The sequence below is a fragment of the Hemicordylus capensis genome, chromosome 3 (genome assembly GCF_027244095.1).
Source record: "Hemicordylus capensis ecotype Gifberg chromosome 3, rHemCap1.1.pri, whole genome shotgun sequence".
Lineage (NCBI taxonomy): Eukaryota > Metazoa > Chordata > Lepidosauria > Squamata > Cordylidae > Hemicordylus > Hemicordylus capensis.
Window position 1 is genome coordinate 319841509 of NC_069659.1, and position 21421 is coordinate 319862929.

Genomic DNA, 21421 nt, shown 5'->3' on the forward strand with positions numbered 1-21421 from the left:
TTAGATGTCATTAACATACAGCAGAGGCAGAAAAGACATGCCATTTTAAATAATTGTACAAGATCCATGAGCTGCTTGTCATTCATTGCCCATGAAAGACTGAGAGTTTTAAACTTAGCATGCTTGATTCACTGAAAAACTTGGGCATTCACATAATTAACTATAACTAGGGTTTCAAATCCGTGTGAGTTGAAAAGGAAGCAAGTGTTTCCAGAAATGGGGCACACTGATTCCCCAAGCCTGGTACCCATAAGCCTCACAGAGACTGCTAATCTTGGTGCAAAGTGCTGCTAGCCCAAGTAGAAGACAAAAGATCAGCAGGATCAGTGCAGATGGCAGAGCAGCCACTGTCTAAAACGTGCTAGATAACGTAGCCGTGGTACCTTTCCCACGCTTCCATTCTGGAAATAGAGTATACAGGCAGCCCTGAAGGAATCTGCTGTTGAGGCAAGCCTTAAGCCAAAGCCATTTTGTGTTTTGGCTTTCACATTCTGCTTTGCCTTTTAGAAGTGCTTGTGATTTAAACTTAGCTAGTAACATGGTAGAAAAAAGTGGGGTTTATTTATTGGAGTTTATTTGTTGGAGTGGGGTTTGTTTATTGGAGCCGGTAGTCGCCTCAGAATGTTGTTACAGAGGTTCAAAATAGTAATATAACTTATATGAAAAATGAGTTTTTCAATAGTGGAGCAAGTACGTTTATTATTAACCTCAATGTCTAATAAAATGGTTAAAAAGCCACTGGCTTCTAGAAGTGCAGTGATTACCGGGGAGTGCTTCAGTTCCCATCTGTTGCTTTTGTTGGTACTGCTCCAGTCCTGCTAGTTATTGGAGGATTAGGGGCTTGTAAACTTGTCAGGAATATAGTCCTGAAAAGAAATTGAAATCCATGAAAGGCAACTGAGAGATACCATTATATATTGTTCTGCTACAAATTGCTTTTGTAATGCTATGTCCTCTCAGGGTCACTTCCCACATCTCAGTTTCCCTCTTTGCATTCTTAAAAATGCATTTTTGGAGCTAATCTGTGAAAGTGACTGCCCAGGCAGAAGGAAAGCTGATGCGGGTGGCAGACTGGAATTTGCAGATTGAAGCCCTTTTTTGGGGGAAAGTGAAAGTTCTGTGGTGACAGAACTCCCTTGACAGGTCAGGAAACTTGAACCACTTATGTTTTTGTGTGTCTTGCCCCCAGCACCTTAATCATATCTGGAGCTGTGCTGAATCACGTCCAGCAATTTCTGTTCTTGTGTGTGCACCACTGAGCAGCCCTTTCCTGTGGTGACTCGCCACGCAGAAGGCGTTTCATATCAATGCCCCTTCCATCCTGCGGTGCCCAATTGAATGCAAAGTAGCACCAGCAATTCCCTAGTAACAGCAGTGTTGGCATGCATACTTCAAGCACTTGCGTGGGGGCAAGGAGCATTTACAGGTTACTATTTCCATGTGAAATGCCACCACAGGGAAGGGACTTTTGACGGCACACACAGTAATTTTTGAAAACTGTTCACAAAGCTGCTTGGACCTGATGTGGATTTGGGTGGAGCAGGAAGCATGAATGCCTCACACTTCCTGCTCTCCTATTTTTCCACAGCAGCTGTGATAGAGGTTTCACATCTCCCCTCCTAGGTTTCCAGTGAGGAGATGCAAGTCAACCAGCTGCTGCAAAAGAAGTGTCTAAATTAGCCCTTATACCAAAGGTGGAAATGGTGAAGTTGCTAGCTAGGCAGTTAAAAAAGGAGAGGAGAATGGAATTTTTTGGTAAGGGAGAGCAGAGAACACAGACTGGACTTCCATTCAGAAGTGTGGCACCGTCTTTAGATTTCCTTAATTATGCTCAATGGGCACAAGCTGAGAGAAAGGAAGGGGATTATTATTTTATTTATTACAAATGTTTATATCATGCCATTACATTTCAGTGAAACACTCAAGGTGGCCACCAACGTATAAAAATACATTGAAATGTAAAAGATGCAATAAAAATGATTGATGGAGCAATAAGAAATCAGTAGTAGCAAGTAAAAGAACAACATATCACTAACAGCATTAACATTGCAACAGTAGCCCGTAGACATAACTCCAGCAGCATTAAAACCACATTGGCAGTCAAACAGCCAATGCAGAGAAAGCCTGGTTGACTTCTTATAATAAGTTAAAGTTAACTTATTATAATGTTAACCTTAAGGAAGGTTAACATCGTAATAAAAATATGTTGTATTATCACATTATAACATCAAATAATGCCTTATGTTCTCTTAAATATTTTTGGAAGCGTCTGAATCTTTGTTTGCTCCTAGAAACTTCACTAATAGAAATGTTTTTCAGATAGGTGTTTTATCTGCTAAAAATGCACATCATCATACCTTCCTACATATATGAAGCCATTGTACCGTACTTCATATTGTACTGTGAATCATCTTCAGGGATCCATACATTTAGGCATAGCTTCAAGCTGGCCATTATTTGTAGTTGCCCCTCTTTCCTCAGATCGTTTTCTGGCACGCAGAGGACTTAGGAGGAAAGCAAATCTTCTATCATTTGCACTGGGATACGGAAATTGTAAGAAACCGCGGGATTCCTCACCTCACCTGCTGCTCAGGAGGGATTCCTGCTATTTCTCCCCTTTCAAAAATGGCAGTGGAAATGAAACCTCTGGGGTGAGGAGATCTGTGTGGTGCTGGATGTCCTGCTTACCAGACGGCTGGGGGCACTCACCACTGGTGACCTGGCTAGTAGATCTGTAGGTGCTGTAACACCTTCATTCTTTGTGTTGTGATTTCCTCATTTTCAACAATTCCAATACCCATAAATTAGTTCACTGAGTCAGTGTTCCTCATTGTAAGGCCGGGGGGCTATTGGCAGCCCCCATCAACTGTAAGTGCAGCTCCATGACTAGTTGTTTATTGGGCCTTTGTGAAGCTTCAACCAAAGCTGAATAGTCTTCACAGTCCGCCTGGCACAGGCCTGCTCAACCTAGGCCCCCCAGCTGTGTTTGGACTACAGTCCCATAATCCCCAGCCAAAGTGGCCAATAGCCAGGGATTATGGGAGTTGTAGGCCAACATCTGCAGACAGGCCGAAGTTGAGCAGCCCTGGCCTGGCACCATGGGCAGTGATTATTCTGTATAGGCCACCTCAGAGGCAAGATGCCTCTCAATACCAGTTTCAGGGGAGCAACAGCAGGAGAGAGGGCAAGCCCTCACCCCCTGCCTGTGAGCTTCTCGGAGGCATCTGGTGGGCCACTTTGTGAAACAGGATGCTGGACTAGATGGGCCTTGGGCCTGATCCAGCAGGGCTGTTCTTATTCTCACCATATTGTGCTGCATTTTGCCCAGCACTGGGTGAGGGGATTCTTCAAGATAAATTGAGTGCTCTTGTTCTCCTGAACCATCTTGGAAGGCATCCACAGAGGGCTGGAAAGTGTAGCCCTTCCTAGTGCTTCCCCACAGAGCTCTTTAAAAAGGGCTCTGTGTCTCTTAAAGGGCTCTACCATCACTAAGGAAAGCACACTGCTGTCTGGATGTCAGCACAGTGAGAAATGGCTCTCACATTGAAGATTTTTTGCCAAAGCAGCCTCAGCTTGAAAAATAGTGAAGATCACTGGTCTATGTTATTGCTAGCCTTTTCTTCTTTTCTTCTCTCTCTTTAAATAGTTGACATTTTAAAGAAGATTGACATTCCTTCTGTCTTTATTGGTGAATCATCAGCGAATGCCCTCAAAGAAGAATTCACCTTTGACAAGAGGTATGCATATGTTTACTTTTATTTTAGTTATTTGTGATATTCATTATCCCTCTAGTAGTTTGTCAGTCATTACAGCCTGTGATAGGTGGGAATTTTGCTATTTCAGATTTGAGAATTTCTGTAAAATTGCTGTTTAGCTAATGAAACATGCAGCACAGTTGCTATTTGGGAGATGTGGATATAGGATGTCCAGACATGGGAATGTTTTCTATTTCCTAACATGAATGTCATAAGACCTTTTGAGCCACATATTTAGAGGGGTATTTCTTTATGCAATAGATCTGGGCTCCATATAGGTGATATTTAAGTAAAGTTGTGCCATCGAGTCGGTGTCAACTCCTGGCGATCACAGAGCCATGTGTTTTTCTTTGGTAGAATACCGGAGGAGTTTACCATTGCCATCTCCCATGCAGTATGAGATGATGCCTTTCAGCATCTTGCTGTATCGCTGCTGCCCAATATAGGTGTTTCCCATAGTCTGGGAAACATACCAGTGGGGATTCAAACCAGCAACCTTCTGCTTGTTAGTCAAGCATTTATCTGCTGCACCACTTAAGGTAGTTATAGGTGATATTACAGCCCTGTAAAACTTCAAAGAAAATTTCCAGCTATGAAAAATCTTTGGGGGTATAAAACATCTCTTGGAACCTTTTAAACGTATTTGGTAGGAATGCAATTGCAAAGGTAGGACATTCCTGGTAGGAAATCCCCCACCCCCAGCCTGCCCCGGTCTTTTACAACTCTAGAACCAGGATTCATCCCATGAAACCAGGAAATTCAGGACTGGCAAAAAGAAGTAGTTTTTCACACTGCACATAATTGGTCTATGGAATTCTCTGCCACAGGATGTGTTGATGGCCACCAGCTTTGATGACTTTTAAAAAGGCTTAGACAAATTCATGGGGGACAGGTCTATCAGTAGCTACTAGTCTTGATAGCTATAGGCTACCTACAGGCTCAGTTAGAATACATGTGAACACCAGTTGCAGGAGAGCAGCTGCAAGAGAGAGGGCGTGACTTCATCTCCTGGTTATGGGCTTCCTGAAGACATCGAGAGGGCCACTGTGGGAAACAGGATGCTGAGCTAGGAAATGTTGGAGATTCTGTTTATATATAAAATAACATATGTTGAACATGTATGGGAAGGAAGAATTGCTACCAGAAATATGTTTTAAAAGACTTGGAAACCCCTTAGAATATTTTGGAACCTTTTGATGTCAACAGAAACTGCCCAACAGGATTTCCATGACTTAATTTCCTGTCTCTCAATTTTTTAATTTTGCTTCTCCCCCTTTTGCATGTACTCATATAACCAATAGATTGTATGCATGTTTTAATGTTTAGAGATATGACCAACATATATGTAAAATAGAATTATTTCTATGTATTTTAAGTGATTTTAGATCTATCCAGTAAAATATTAAAATAAATGAATGTAATAAATACTTGACATTAAGTTTTCAGTTTTAACTTTGAAATTGTTTCTCAACTATTTTGTACTTAAACTGCAGTCAAGGCTCATCAAAGTATTTCTGTTGCTTTTAGAGAATTCTGTATTTGTAATGCTTTTTAGACCAGAACTGTAAATAGGAGAGTTAGTAATGCATTGGCAGTTTCACTAGAAGGGCTTTGCAGCATTTTGAAAATGATTTTTTTATTTTTTATTATATGACGATGTGTTACTCTAAAAGCCAGCTATAAAAAGAACTTACTGATGGGAAATGGGAAGGAAGAGGCCAGTGGGAGAAAGTGGGCAAAGAAATCATGAGAATCGTGAGGGTTGCAAATGATTTCCCAGGAGCTGGTTGGCCACCCCCAACTCTCCCCCCATCACTGTCTCCTCTGCAAAGGCTTTGTCTCACCTTTTGAGCTTCAGAGCCCAGTAATTATGCACTGTGAAGGACAATGGAACCTGCCCTCTGCTCATCAACCTTGATCGAGCAGCAGAGTAATATACTATTGATTTGCTCATTTAAATCTTTATGTGAAAAATGAGCTTTCAGTCATTATCTTGTATTCTCAAGGGATATTGAGAATATCCCTTGATAGATCCCTCCAGTGGCTGTTGCTGGTGTCTATCTTATGTTTCTTTTTTAGATTGTGAGCCCTTTGGGGACAGGGAGCCCATTTATTCATATATACACACACACAAACTGCTTTGGGAACTTTTGTTGAAAAGGAGGATATGAATATTCATTGTATTTGTCATATTGTATGTTAGAAGTTACCTTAAGAGAAGCATCATGTAAATTTGATGTGCAAAATATGCACTCTCAGCTTTATGCTCCCAGATGTGCATTTCATGTCAAAATTGATGGAATTCGACAATTATATGCTGATTTAATGTCAGCCATATTGATTGATTTGCAGCAAAATAGTTAATTTACAAGTACCAATACCAAGCTTATTCTATTTATCTTATTTTTAACCTTGCCCTCTTAATTGTAGTTTGGTTTCTGCCTTAAGCAGTAATAGTGATGTTTAAGGCATATGAAAACACTAATGTTTATTCTTGAACTAAGAGATTAAAAATCTGATTATAGTCCATTTTATTGATGGATTGAAGCATCAAAAACCTGATTTGTTTTATGGATGTAAAATCAGCTTACTATGGTAACTGGTAAAGGACAAAACATAGTGATGGTTGCTCAATATCAAGAAACGCTTTTTGGGTCAAACAAATTTTCACAGCTCCTTTTGGTCAAGCAAGTCTGATATTCTAATGTTCGAGTTTCTGTTTTTGAAACATCTCCCACTTTTGTATGAGTAAGTAGCACACCCTGCTAATATAATGTCAGCTGTATGGGCTCAGACGAAGAGCTCTTGCTCTTCTGTTTTGGATAGCTAATAAATAATAATAAAGTTTATTTCTTAGCCACCCCATAACAAATTGTTCTCTGGGCAGCTCACAACAGAGTTTTAAAATATACAATAAAAACACATCACACATTAAATAACAGCAGACAAAAAAGAAGAAGAAAAATATAAAATACAATACAAAGCAGCTTCAAAGCCCATTTTAAAATTAGTTAAAAAGCAGATCAAATCTGGAAACCTGAAAAACTACTGAATCCTGTGCGCACTTCATAGGTTGCCAAATGCATGGAAGTCACTCCCGATATTGTGCAGTCTCTGTGGCTGACATTGTGAGTAGTGCTGCTCTTGTGTTAAGACATTGCACTGACACAAGTCTACTGCACCAGCTAGTTGCATTAAGTCTGGAGCTTGTGTTTCATACTAGTGTTGCACGAGCACAAACATGTTTGTGCTTGATCAGCAAGGTGCACCAAACTTGTGGCATGTTTGTTCAGTTGTGCAGTTCCAAAAATCCCCGTGACTTCAGTGCAGCTACACAGTCTGCTAGCACTAGCGCAACTTTGTTCATTGCACAAGTGCGGCATTAGTCGGGATGTCAGCCTGTGTTTATATGGTCACAAATGCTTATGCTGAAATAAATGTTAGCTTTAAGGTGCTATAAGACACTTTGTTGTGTTACTGCAGCAGACGAACACAATAACACAAACCCATCCGGAATTTGATTATCAGAATCATTGCTTTTGGAGTGACATAGACTGGATTTGACATAACTGTTTTTCAGGAGAAATGGTTTGTCAGTTGAGGCATGGGATGGCAATCAGCCCTTATTATAGTGAGGATAGATGTTAACTTCTTATCGTTATTATATTGTCATCATACTAGCTAGTGAACTAGCTGATTAAATAATTGTATTATATTATATTTTAGTAGTATAATGGAGATTGCTATTTGTCTTGTGAAGCCCAAGTTACTGAATTCATTCTTGATGTTGCGTCTCTGAAGTTTATTTTGTAAGGAAGATTTATTTGGTAGGGTTCAACCAAACCAATTTGTCTTCCTTTTCCCTCCTTCACAGAGGCCACATTGTGTTAATCCCAGAGTTCAGCCTTCCTTTGGAGTACTATTTAATCCCATTCCTAATTATTGTGGGGATCTGCCTCATCCTTATTGTTATTTTTATGGTAAGTATAACCATCTTGCATGTTCTTCCCTCCACAGGTAATATATATGTACAGCACTACTGAGTTTCTGAAATCAGTGGTCCATTGTGTGTATGTATGTTTCTAAAAAAGGAAAGAAATAAAGGTTTGGCAGGATTATCTAAATGGTATATCAGAGTGCTTGTCATGATCTCAGAAAATGGCCACAGCACAACTCCCAGCATACTATCATCTCAATCCAGATCCTTGAGGGACTGGTTTGGAAGATACTTCACCCAAGTGGCCTGGTCCCTGTGATTTTTGAGATGAGCACTCCGGGAATGCACACGTCTCTTCCCCAGTGTGCCATTCCTTAATCGCACATGGAGTGGTTTATCTGAACTGCCCCTCTACACATGCTACAATTCCTACTTTGAAGTAATATGTGGAGCATGTGTTGAGGAGCAGTCTAGACAAACTGTACCAATACAAGATTAAGGAATGATGTGGAGGCAGGGAGAGGTGTGCACCCTCACCTCTTAATCACACAGTTGGACCTCTCATGTACGGGATCTTTACAGGAATTGTGGTGAAACAATGTGATAGTTTTGCCTCTGTGCATCATCTGCAGTTTTAAAGTTTCAGATATCTCTATGGCTCTGTGCAGTGCAGGCACAACCTTCTAACTGAGCAAGGAGGCACCTTTTAAAGTGGTGATTCTCTTTATTTAGCAAGGCCCTATCCATCCCCAGCTCTTCATCCCTCCATTGGCTGATGCTGGAGTCTATCTTATGTTTCTTTTTAAGATTGTGAGCCCTTTGGGACAGGGATACTAGTGTGTGTGTGTATATATATATTACCGCCCTTCCAAAATGGCTCATATATATATACCGCTTTGGGAACTTTTGTTGAAAAGAAGTATATAAATATTCATCATATTCGTGACACTTAACCATGGTGAAGGAGTGGCCAGAAACCAAGAGGTGCAATTATGGTTTGAAGTGGGATGGGGAAACTTGGCTTGTGTTAACCATGGTTAACTTTGGAACTGCATCAAGTAAATCATAGTTAAGACTGTTTCTTACCTTTATTACTTGCAAAGTGATAAGTAGGTCTCACTTGTGCCTCCCTATGAGCCGGGGGGCAGGGCTTAGCTTGTTCAGCTAAAGACTTCATTGTATGTTTGAGATCTTAACTGGGGTTAAGACAGCAAACCATAGTTTACACTAAGCATGATGATATCTGCACTGGACTAGTGACCCAACTGGGCGTGTTTCCTATTTCCTTCATGGGTTCACAAAAAGTGAAGTTGCTTTTTATTGCAAAACTATTTCTTCATGCAGCTGCCCCATGGGAAACAACTGCCTCCATTCTATTCTACAACCCCATGCCTTTTGGTGGGAAATTCCTTTTTCGGTGCAATGAACTTCTTTATAGGGACTGATATGTGCAAGTTAATTCAGAAAAGTACCCTTCTGATCTGATTGCTGAGACAGTCTCACCGGAGGGCCAGCTGGAATTGCACCTATTATCCTAAAAGTGAAATTGATAGTTTTCTGCATCACAGCTGACATTAGCATATTCCTTGAATGCCATGCTGGATTGGTATGTTTCATAGATGAGATAGCTGTAGAACCTCCAGAGACAAAACTGACAAATTAGACATTTACTCTTTTTTCATCCTGTCTTTTCTAATGAACACTTTAGAGAAAGATGCACAATTTTCAGGCCATGCCCAGTGAATTTCTCTCTGAGTTGTATTTGTGTGATGAAGAAAACAGCTGATTTAATTAAAAACCAAATTGAATGCCCCTTGAATTGATCTGACAAGTGCTGAGAAATTGCAGCACATTTAGGACAAGGAAGCAACTATTGGGGATAGGTTTATGTGAGTTTTTCTACATAACCACCCTTGCAGTGGGGGAAAATGCACTTATGGTAGCCTCTAATGGAAAGGAATCTTTATTTTGGTCATAGACTAGACAAAAATTCAGCACAATAGATAAGTAGTAACCTCCAACAATCATGATTCTGCCAGTACTTTCTTACAAAACACCTTTTACAATATAGCAATATATAGTACAGTCAACACTCATGATTTTACCAATTGCTTTCTTATACAGCTTGCAATGTGGCAAAATTTTGCCACTTTGGTGGAAACATTAATATCACTGTCAGACAAAAGGAGAGACACATAAGAGGCCGATGGCCTACCTGGGAATCTAGACAAAATAGGTGACAAAAGTACTAGCCGTATATATCTATAAAATAAACAGTGAAGCAATATATGATCAATTGATTGTCTCAACCGCTCCTGACTGACACGGATAGCCTCTAATGAAAAACCAGGCCACTGGTATTTGGTTGCTTGTGTCTTTAAATATTCTCCATGTATACATTGGAAAAAGAGGTTCCTATCGCTTTCAGAATATTGGTCTCCTAATTTCCCCAGTCAATAGTTCCTCAAAAGGTCCTTCAAAAGATAGGTGCATGTAGTCTTGGAAGCACTTCTGTGGAACTTGTAGCTCTTGTTAGCTACTTGTGAATCATTGCTCTGGGATTTTTAGTTGCAGAGTTAGGCTAGAATTGAGATGCCAAAATAATGGTTAGATACTAGAACTAAGTGAATTGGTAAATACAAACACACACTAAAATCCAGGCTCCACCATGTCCCTGTCAAGAGAAATTTAACTCTGATGTGCACCTGCAGATGTTCTTTCATTTCACTGAAGAATGTTGATCTGCACATATAAAGGACCTAATTTGGAGGGCAGGCCTCGTTTTGAAGTCTAACTTGTAAAATGTGACTATTTTTTCAGATGTATTTTGTTTATGGCAAGATGGAAGTGTATTTTCAGAGTTAAGCAGCCATCCTTGGAATGGTTTGGGCTCATTAAGTTGTTTTAGCCACCTGAAGTTTCTTTTCCTCAGAAATCCACTTCTTCATTTTGTGTCATTCTCCTACATAAGTAGTAAAAAATTATGCTGACCTCAAAGGGTAAAGCTACAGGATGATGCTCCCAAAGACAGATTGTCAAACACAACAGAATTTAAACTTCCCCGGAGGAAGCCTTGCCTGTTATTTAAAAACACTGATCTCCCTGGGGATGCTGCCTGAATAAGCTTACTCTATGTACAGTCAAAGGAGAACATTGAATTGCACATCTCTGGAGAATTTCCCTGTGCAGTGCATGGCTATGAGCTTGTCTTGAGACTGCCTGGTTTCACCAGAATGCTTGCCAGTCCTTTACATCACTGAAAAGAGACAATTTCCCAGTCTCTGCTTTGGCACCTTCCTACAAAGGATGGCTGCAGATAACAATTTTCAGCATAGCAGCCACTTAAAAACTCACCACATAGCACCTGGGAAGGCAAGGAAGGAGGCCCTCAGGGAAGAAAGCATAATATGTCCCTGCCAGGTTTGCAAGTACTGCTATGTATTATTATTAATTCAATTTATATCCCACCGTTGCGTTCAATCAAAAGATCCTCAAGGCACCTTAGGAACATAGAAAGCAGTCTTCTACCGATTCAGTCCATTGGCCCATCTAGTTTAGTATTGTCTGCACCGAATGGTAGTAGCTTCTTCAAGGTTTCAAGCAGGAGTCTTGCCCAGCCCTACCTGGAAATGTCAGAGATTGATCCTGGGACCTTCTGCATGCAATACCAATGCTTTGCCTCTGAGCTGTGGCTTCGTCCCCAAGGGTGGCATACATGGGTTTCTCATCTATGCACTGGCCATTCCGTACAACAACATCAGTAACAACAAGAAGAAGACATAATGATTATTGTTATTGTTATTGTTGGTGGGACCATAAAATTTAAAAAGTTGTAGAAAATGAAGATGCAAAAATATTATGGGACTTCCGACTACAAACAGACAAACATCTGCCACACAATACACCAGATATAACTGTAGTCGAGAAGAAAGAAAAACAAGTCAAAATAATCGACATAGCAATACCAGGGGATAGCAGAATAGAAGAAAAAGAAATAGAAACAATAACAAAATACAAAGATCTACGAATTGAAATTGAAAGGCTGTGGCAGAAGAAGACCAAAATCATCCCAGTAGTAATTGGCGCCCTAGGTGCTATTCCAAAACACCTTGAAGAGCACGTCAACACCATAGGGGCCACAGAAATCACCATCAGCCAATTACAAAAAGCAACTTTACTGGGAACAGCCTATATTTTGCAATGATATCTATAATAATAACAACGATATTGATAATAAAATTCAGCCATCCCAGGTCCTTGGGAAGGACTCAATGTCTGGGTAAAACAAACCAGTCAATAACACCTGTCTGACTGTTTTAATTATTATAATAATAATTATTATTAATAATATATTACACTTTATTATTAAATAAATGGCAATAATTTACCATCTTATTACCAATAGATGGTAATAATGTAAAACATGCACATACACCTAACTCAGCAAATACCATTAATACAACACAGTAGTAGATGTCAAAAGTGGCTCTTGTCCAGTAGCCGGTGCTTCCTTCCATAATAACTGTTTCTATCCAGTTTCATATTTGGTACCCACTGGGCTTTTTCTTTTTTAAAGTGCTGAACGTGTTTGAATTGTTTAAAGAAACAAAATGTTGTGTTTTAATACAGCCTTGCTTGAATGCTTCTAGGGTTGACAAGAGTGCATAGTTTATTCATTGGCTGTCCTAGAGCAGCTTCAATTTTGCTTTTAGTTGCTTTGTGTAGTGGGCACTACAACGATGTCAGAGAGGATGAAGCATTGTAGCCTTTTGGAAGTGTTGGTCTTGGTTATGAATGTGTATAAAGATTTCTCATTTTCACTCTTAGACTGTTACGCTTACTGTGTTTTCTGTCTTCAGAACACAAGCAAATACTCTGTGCCTTAAAAAAAAAAAAAAAGTCTTGAATTTCCACATTTAATTTCTGTCTGTGTTTTTCAAGATCACAAAATTTGTCCAGGACAGACACAGAGCAAGAAGAAATCGGCTTCAAAAAGATCAGCTTAAGAAGCTTCCTGTACATAAGTTCAAGAAAGGTAAGAGTGGCCTTTTAGAAATTGATTAAACAGTCCCTGCCCGCTGATCTTGGATGCCATCTAAAAGCCAGAGGATAATGTTTCCAGAACACTGGGGTGGGGGGAGGGGGTGGGTGAGGGGGACTGCAGAGATTCCAAATCTGGGCAGCTGAGATGTAGCATGTGTGATTTGTACGCATGCTCAGTCTCCAGCCTCTCCAGTTAAGGCAGCTCATGGTAACAGAACTGGAAAAGGTCTCTGTGTCGTTGAGTTAGAAATCTGTTCTTGATGTGGATTGTTAGTACTGAGCCAGATGAATCAGTTCATATGTTATTGGAGCTGGCTGGCTGTCTTCAATAGCTACTCATGCAAGTGATCTACTCATATGAATAGCGTGATGTCAGCACAGTGAGACTTCTGTGTGCCTCTTGATTCGTCATAACTCTACAAATCGTGGCAGAAGAGCCAGGATCTTTTGTGAGCCCCTCCTCCCCATTTCACTGTTTGGGCATGTCACTTGTTTGTTTGCTAGTGAGCCAGCTGCAGAAATGTATTTAATGTTTTATCTGCCGCTTATATCTGGTAGGTTTTTTAGTTTTTGTTCTCAGTTTTTAGCTTTCTATTACTAACTTTTAATTAGAAACTTTTAAAATTTGTAATTTTAAATGTGGTTTTAGTCTGGTCTTTTAACTTGTTTAACTTTATTAATGTTTTATTTTACATTGTATGTGTTTTGTTGAGTCTACTGGAAGGACAGGATGTAAATAACTTTAATAATAATAATATTTAATATATATGAAATGGCTTCTTTGTATTTCATGTATTTAATGTATGCTCCTCCTTTCTGTATTAAAATAAAATCAAGACTACTTTCAGCATTTAAAAACATCAGATGATAATCTAAACACAAAAACAGAATAATAAACTAAAAGAACTTAAAAGCAACAGTCTAACTAGAACACAGTAGTAAAACAGGCACAGTTAAAAAGAACCAGTTCTTTTAAAAGCCCACTGGCATATTATTTATTAGAATTGTCCTGTTTTTTAGGGTCCACCTAAAGGCAGGGAATAGATCTCTTGGGAGGCCATTCTAGGTACCAAAAATGGAAAATGATGAAGGCTAATGAACTGAACATTTCAGGACATCAGCATCGTGATGGTTGCCTTAAAAGGGGGAAAGCATTTTGGCTGCTTACTTCATATGACTTTTATTATTTATTTATTTGTCTGTTTAGTTTTTTATCTTGCTCTTCTATAACAACATGCAAATTAAAAAATGTAAATCACTTGATAAAATCACAAAGGATCAGTAAAGTAAGGCAACAAACTAAAATGATAGCACATTTTAAATTATAGGTTTTTAAAGGCTTACTGAAACAAGAGTCTTTAAAAATGGCCCCCAACACTCAAAGATGGAGCCAGGCTAATCTCTCATTCTATAGTCCTGGCACTACCACTGACAAGGCCCTTTCTTCTGTCACACAAGGTCAGTCTGATACTGCACAAGGGTCAGGGGCTGAGCCACCATTGGGCGAATGGGTTCAAAGAACCCAGGCTGTTCCCAATCAGGCCACGTGTCCCCATTTGGAAGGGAGATCATGCCCCTGTGCCTAACATCAGACACGGGGGGTGGGGCCAGGGGGCTGCGGTGGCAGCCGCACATGGGCCGCCGCCAGCCTGGCTCCGCTCCTGACAAGGCTGGGATGGAGAGCAGAGCCTCTGACACTAAGCATCAGGCAAGTTCATCTAAGAGCTGGCAGTTCCTGAAATATCCTAAGCTTTCTTGGCCTTTATAAGTTCAAACTGGTACTAAACTCAATCTGGAAACAATCAGGCAGCCAGTGGAGATGATACTAGACCAGGGTTGTATGGACCAATCTTTGAGCCCCAGACCAAACTCTGGCAACATTAGTCTGAGCCACTTGAAGTTTCTGGACTCTAAAGGTGGCCCCACACCGAGAACCTGGGAATGACTAGTGCATGGGTAATTGTAGTCAGACTCCCAGGGGACAAGGTGGGCTCCTGGCCCTTCTTGAATCCCAGAATGACTGGGTTAGCACAGAAAAGGTCAGCCTCAGGAACAGACAGGGGAGGAGGTTAGTTGGTCACCTGAGTCCTCCTCCTGGCTTGCTGCATTCAGCTAGTTCCCTCTCCTGGATAACTCCTGGCTCCCATACTCAGAAGCAGCCCCTCATCATCAGCTGCCTTGTCTTTAAATACCCCAATGCAGAGCCGACAGGGCTTCAAGCCTACTTCCAGCCCCGCCCCCTTCCTGACCTTGCTTCCTGTTTCCTGCCACACCCAACCTAGCTGTCTCCCTGGAGCTGTTTCCTGCAGCTCTCCCTGCGTTGCCCTCTCAACCCCACCAGGATCTGACCGCCCTGGACCCTTCTCATCCTCACTGCCCCCTGAAGATAACAAAAGCCCCACAGGAGGAATGCCACACCCTTCTCCAGACTCCACAGGGCCACACAGGCCACCAGGTAACATGGCATCCCGACAATCTGCTTTCTCCAAGAAACACTGCAGCTGGTAAAAAGCACTCCTTGCCATCCTTGCCACTTAGTTATACAGAGAAAGCACCAAATCCAGGACCAACCCCAAGATGTATACCTCCTCCTTGAAAGGGAGTGTAATTCCATCTAGAACAGGCTGTACAACTGCTCCCATTCACAGGAACTCCTGGCCAATACCCCTGCCGCATCTGAAAGTTTCAGCTTGTTTATTCCTACCTACTCCCAGACACACACTAAATGCTGGTTAATCCCCTCCATTGTTACCACAGGATGAGATGCTGGCAGGAAAAGGGTGTGTCATCAGTATACTCTTGTGTTTTAGAAATCGATGGTTAGACAAGAATGGATATAGAGACTTGCCTTTGGCCTATGCATAATTTGATCATAAGAACCTAGGAAGCTGCCTTATACTGAGTCAGACCATTGGTCCATCTAGCTCAGTATTGCCTACATGGGCTGGCAGGGGCTCATCAGTGTTTCAGGCAGGAGTCTCTGCCAGCCCTACCTGGAGATGCCAGGGAGTGAAGCTAGAGCCTTCTGCTTGCAAACCACTGAGCTATGGCTATCTTACAGCTGACAGAGCTCACATGTAGTCACCCATCCAAATGTAAAACAGGATGGACCTGCTTAGCAAAGGGGACAGTTCATGCTCGCTGCTGAAAGACCAGCTCTCCTCCCCATCAGTCTCTTGGTTCCATTGCATTTATGGAAATGCAAAATAAACGAGGCTTGAAAATCAGCTTGGATTGTGGGGCACCCTATGTGTCATCTGCCCTTGATAACTTCTGCATTATTGATGATATTGCTAGTAGTACTACCTACAAAGCAGATGTTCAGCTGAAAATTTGCACACAGTGTCGTATGCAAAGTTAGTTTCCCATTTAAAAAAAAAAATTAATGAGGCATTACCTCTGCAAGGCTGACTGAACTTTGCTAAAAAAAATTGTTTCTCTGGGGCATGAATTTACAATAAAGGCATGTTTCTGCATCCAGGAGACCAAGGTTAATTTCTCTCGCTGTTGAGGATTTCAGATGGAAGCTAATTAAGAGGAGAAATAAAAAGAGTGTTATTTGGTTCTTTTTGTATTTCAAGACATAATTTCATGTTTCTTTAGGCATGTTATTTCACTAGGTTTGTAGATATTCCTTATTTATAGAGTGTGAGTGAGATGTTGTATAAATAACAAAGGTACCCACATATCTACTTAGACTAATAATGTTTTTTTCTTGCTTAGTAGAATCATAATATTGGAAGAGACCCAGTGGGTCATGTCATTAAGCCATTGCTTTTAAGACTGGATATTCTATTCCCAGACTTTTTTCAAGAGGGAGGATATTCTATAACTTAAGAGCCAGCTTGCATGGGGAGGGATTTTGAAAGCAGTGGCCAATGTGCTGCATAGTCTTCTTTGGGTATTGCCGATCAGTCCGCACCGCTGTGAGCATTAAAAGACGGTCTTGTGCAAGAGCATACTTGTGCAGATACCTAAAGTTGCACAACCGGCATTTTGAGAGTGCAACTTCCATTGTTTCCAAATGAAGTTGTATACCTGAAGTGTGTGTGCTTCCTTTAATGCCCACAGCAGCACAGGCCAATCAGAAATGCTGACAGAAAACTGTGTAACAATGTTGGCCATTCTGTATAGTAGCACTCAGTGTGTGCAGAAGCTCACTGTCCAATCAGGACAATTTTCTTTATACAGGCAAACCTCATTAATTGCGGGGGCTCCATTCCTTGCCTATGAGCCCCTGGTGGCGCAGTGGTAAAACTGCCGCCCTGTAACCAGAAGGTTACAAGTTCGATCCTGACCAGGGGCTCAAGGTTGACTCAGCCTTCCATCCTTCCGAGGTCGGTAAAATGAGTACCCAGAATGTTGGGGGGCAATATGCTAAAAATCATTGTAAACCGCTTAGAGAGCTCCGGCTATAGAGCGGTATATAAATGTAAGTGCTATTGCTATTGCTATTGCTACTACAGCAAAATTGTGAGTAACGAGGCATTATGCCTATGGGAAAAGGGGGTTTAGGTTCCAGAATGGACCAAAAAGGTGAAAAAAACTTGAGAAAACAGCAAAAACAAAACAAAAAAGGCAAAAATAATTGAAACTGTTTACTGTACCATGTTCCCATGTGCCTCCCCACAATCTGCAAAATGCCCCACAAACCGTGAAATATTGCAGGAGGGAATGTTTTTTTAAAAAATAACTGAGCCACAAAATGGCTCCTCCTATCTCCTGGGCTCCTGCAGAGAAAATGGTGGCCAGAAGTGACGTCTGCGGTAACTTCAGGCCCTCTAGGAACTGTGGATATGTGGGTTTTAACCCTTTCGTATCCATGGATAATGAAACTGGGTGTCAATTAGACACCCATGGATATGTGAAACTGCAGATATTGAGTCCACGTATAACGAGGTTTGCCTGTACCTGCACAAATGGTTGAAAAGAAGGTTTGCACTGGCATAAATAAAATAGTCCCAGAGATTTGATGAGGCTCTCTATGTGACGGCAGCTAAGCTAACAATCAGCTTTCACGTGGCAGCTGTGACATGTGTAAATCAAGTCTTGCTTTGATGCTGTAACTTTTTCTTTTACTTAGGAAATGAAGGCTGAAAAACTATTCATATTTACCTGGGGAGTAAACTCCATTAAATGTAGTAGGATATGGAGTTTCTTTTGGATGAAAGGCAGGGTATGCATTTTAAAAATAAAATGTACTTCCAAGTAAATATGGATGGGCTTGCACTGTAAAGCCAGTCCTGAGCACACTTATTTGGGCACTCATTGCATTGAGATTGGTAGGATTTGCCTCTTAGCAAATACATTCAGGAGCAGACTGTTTATGTTTTGGCAGTTTAAATCAGTTCTTAGGGTTTAATCTTAGGGTTCTGCCCTAATCATATTTCTCCCTTTGTCCCTCTGGCGAAATCAGTCTTCCATGTGGCCCCGCGGAGACTATGCTGGAAGGGCTACTGAATTTTTTGTTTATTGAATGTTTTGTTTTCACAAACTCCGTGGCCTAGTAACATGGGCGACAGCCTGCGGCTGGATTTTTGGGGGGCTCCCACTTCTGCTGCCGGCCTCCGCAGCCACTCATCTCCCTCCCTCATCAGTGCTGGCAGAGAACTGACATGCATGGGGCCAGGGCTGGGGAAACTGCCCACATGCCCTTGTTGGCACCAGCAAAGAGCCGGCATGTGGGCTAGTGAGGCAACTGCCCAGCAATACACCTCAGGGGTGATGTCATTCGTCCTTGTCGGCCGGCGCTGATGAGGGTGGGCAGAGGGCAGAGGGTGGGCAGCTGCCCTGGCCTGGCCCTGGCCCCATGATTGCTGGCTCTTTGCTGATGAGGGAGGAAGGCGGGCAGTTGAGGAGGCTGGCGGCGCATGGTCCCGGCCCTAATGGGCAGCCCATGTTCACTCAGTATGGTTGCCCAATGGTAGTTCCACCACAGCCCAAATCCTCTTTTACTCATTATTATCCCTGCCTTCAGTGAACACAGGGAGAGGGAGAGTGGGAGCACCCTTGCTAACCACGCCCTCCATGCTGATGTAATCTCTAACCATGTTCCCCCAACAGCCTTACATTCAGTGCTTGTCGGCAGAGATTCTGCAGAGACTGGGGAGAATTTCACCTGAAACCTGGTTAGGGTTCAAAATTTCAGGGAAAAACTCTTCTCACATTCGGCATATGTCTCAGCATATGCTTCCCAGAGGGTGTGGCAAGGAAGCGTGTTGGTCTAGCTAACCGTCATGCTCCCATTTCTCCCCTCTCGTGCCCTGGCTGAAGTTCTAACCACTTCTGGAGAAGTAAATTGATCGAGGTTGAGTCACCTACCGTGTTTCCCCGAAAATAAGACAGTGTCTTATATTATTTTTAGCCCCCAAAAATGCACTAGGGCAATTAGCGGTACATCAGAAATTACTGCTAGGTCTTACTTTCAGGGTAGGTCTTACTTTCGGGGAAACAGGGTATATGTCAGTCCCTGTTTGGACTTTCTCTACTCCTCCTGTCTGTCACCCAATATAAACTGAATGAACTTTCAATTTATCCGCTTTCCCTTCCCATTTGAGAAGCAGGAATGTTGAATGTCTTCATCCTTTTGCCTCCCCTATCTGACTGGGAAGGAATACTTAATACAGATTCCTCTTCATTCTAAGGGCACAACTAGACAGGATGTTTTGAGAAAGCAACATTAGGATTCTTCTTTGTTTTTTGAAGACGTTAACACCAACCATTAGATGGGTGAATCCAGTCAGGAGCATAGCACTGTGGGATTAGGACCCTTCCTCCACACTGTTTTCTGGTGAAAATCTCCTCTCCACCCCCACCCACCCCCTCCAAAAGTTGCTACTTACCCTTTGGCAAGCTTGGCAGGCAGGGTTTTCATCAGGAATATGCCCTGGGGGGAAGGGTTAACTTCTCCCAGCACCAGGAGCGTTCCCAGATGGGGCTTGTAGCTTGCTTCTTCACTGGAACGGAGGGTGTGTGTGTTTGCACATGACTGGCTGTATTTGCAGCCGAAGTCCTTGTGAGATATTGGGGAGCACTTCACACATGATCCGGCTTCTTCTCTGCGCATTGCCCGTTTTATGTCCAGGATTTTAAAAAAATCCACTATTTGTGTCCGGTTTTTTGAGCAAATTCAGACTCGCAGTAAAGCCTTGCTGTCTGGGAAAGCTCCAGGAGCCTAATCAGGGTTTCTCCCTCCTGCCTCTGGTTGCTGCTGAACTTTTCCCAAAGTGTCCTGGATCTCCCAATGTCACCTCTTGTTTGATTCTAATCAGCCAGTGCTACTATGAGATTTGAGAATGCACCTCTTCTTTGCCTAATGATTGGCAAGAGCACTATCTTCTCTCCTCCTGGTAGGTCTGCCACCATTTCATGCCCTGGATTCCAGGCAGTTCTTGGCTATGCACTGTTACCTTCCAGGCACATATAAGCTGCTGTATTAGCTGTTCCTATGATCACAGCTACAGGCTTACTCTTTTTATAAACTGTGTGTCTGAAAGGGCAAGGGCACAGGCTATTTTTACTTTATTTTTAAAGAAAATTTGTAGTCCCCTTGTATTTTTCCAAGCCAAATGATCTTAAACCACGATATAGTAATATTAGCAAAATATATTAATACTAGAGTAAAACAGCTAATATACTGTGTTCATACATTTTTCTGCTTTGAAAACAACCACCAGAAAAGCTTTCAAGCCTCTCTGTTTTCCCTTCTCCTTTTCCTGGAGACTTGTAAACAGCTATACTTTGTGATGTGTTTATTGTAAAGACTATTACTTATTACTATTACTAATTAATTACATTGAGCATTCGTATGTGTGACATTTAAATGCCAGTCAATTTGTACTCAAAAACACTGCCAAGTTGTGTCTAAATGTACAAACCGCTGGAAAAATGATAAATATTTGATCAAGGAGCCCTTTGTGGGGTGGGGGGCGGGGACCGAATGGGTGCTCTGGCAAATCCATTATTGATGGAAACTATAGGACAGAGCTCTTCATTCCAAAAATGCATTACAGGCAGAATTAGAACTAGAAGCACCCATCAGTCTTGAAGAGATTTGGAGTCCTAAGTGGCTGCTCCCTGGTCATTCCCATTCCAGAAACCGCAGGAGAAATCACAAAGATCTTCCCTTTTGCAGTATCAACTGGCTGCGAAATGAACGGAATAAAAATGGAGCATGAGAAGAACAGACCCTGCTTAGACCCTGTTCTGATGTTTCTGTTCCTGCCTCATGTTGGCAACCTGAGCCTGACTGCTTCAGTTGCGAAGAGTCTGGTCATTCAACACTGTTATCTGTTTTGTTGGTTTATACCAGGGCTGCACAATTTCGGTCCCCCAGAAGTTGAGGGGGAGTGGGGTTGGGAATCCAGTAGTCAGGGATGATGGGAGTTATAGTCCAACATCTACAAGAGGGCCAAAGTTGTGCAGCCCTGGTTTATACATGTGAATCCTATCCTTCCTCCTAAAATGTCAAAGGGACATCTTCTCACACCAGCCCTATGACTCAAGTTGAGAATTGCCTAGGATCACCCAGTGAGCTTTGAGATAAGAATTGCAGAACTGACCCTTATTTATTTGTTGTTTATTTATTCAATTTATATACCACCCTTCCTAAAGTGGCTCAGGGTGGCTTACATTAAAATAAAAAAAACACATAATAAAACAATGTCAAAAAACATTTGAACCAGAT

The 21421-nt window shown here is 41.8% G+C and overlaps 1 protein-coding gene and 1 long non-coding RNA gene across 4 annotated transcripts in view; one reads left to right on the forward strand and one right to left on the reverse strand.

The window, feature by feature from the left end:
• The window catches only part of RNF13 (ring finger protein 13), a 103696-nt gene that overhangs the window by 72077 nt on the left and 10198 nt on the right, over nt 1–21421 (forward strand). For all 3 annotated transcript variants that reach the window (XM_053308201.1, XM_053308202.1, XM_053308203.1), the window contains 3 exons: nt 3647–3737; nt 7630–7735; nt 12634–12727. In XM_053308201.1, coding sequence (XP_053164176.1) covers nt 3647–3737; nt 7630–7735; nt 12634–12727 — 291 coding nt within the window. The remainder of the gene's footprint in view (nt 1–3646; nt 3738–7629; nt 7736–12633; nt 12728–21421) is intronic.
• Nucleotides 9640–20122, reverse strand: LOC128350241 (uncharacterized). The gene is made up of 2 exons (XR_008319208.1): nt 19578–20122; nt 9640–16262 (listed from the first exon to the last, which is right to left on the reverse strand). It is a non-coding gene; the product is annotated as an uncharacterized LOC128350241 (long non-coding RNA).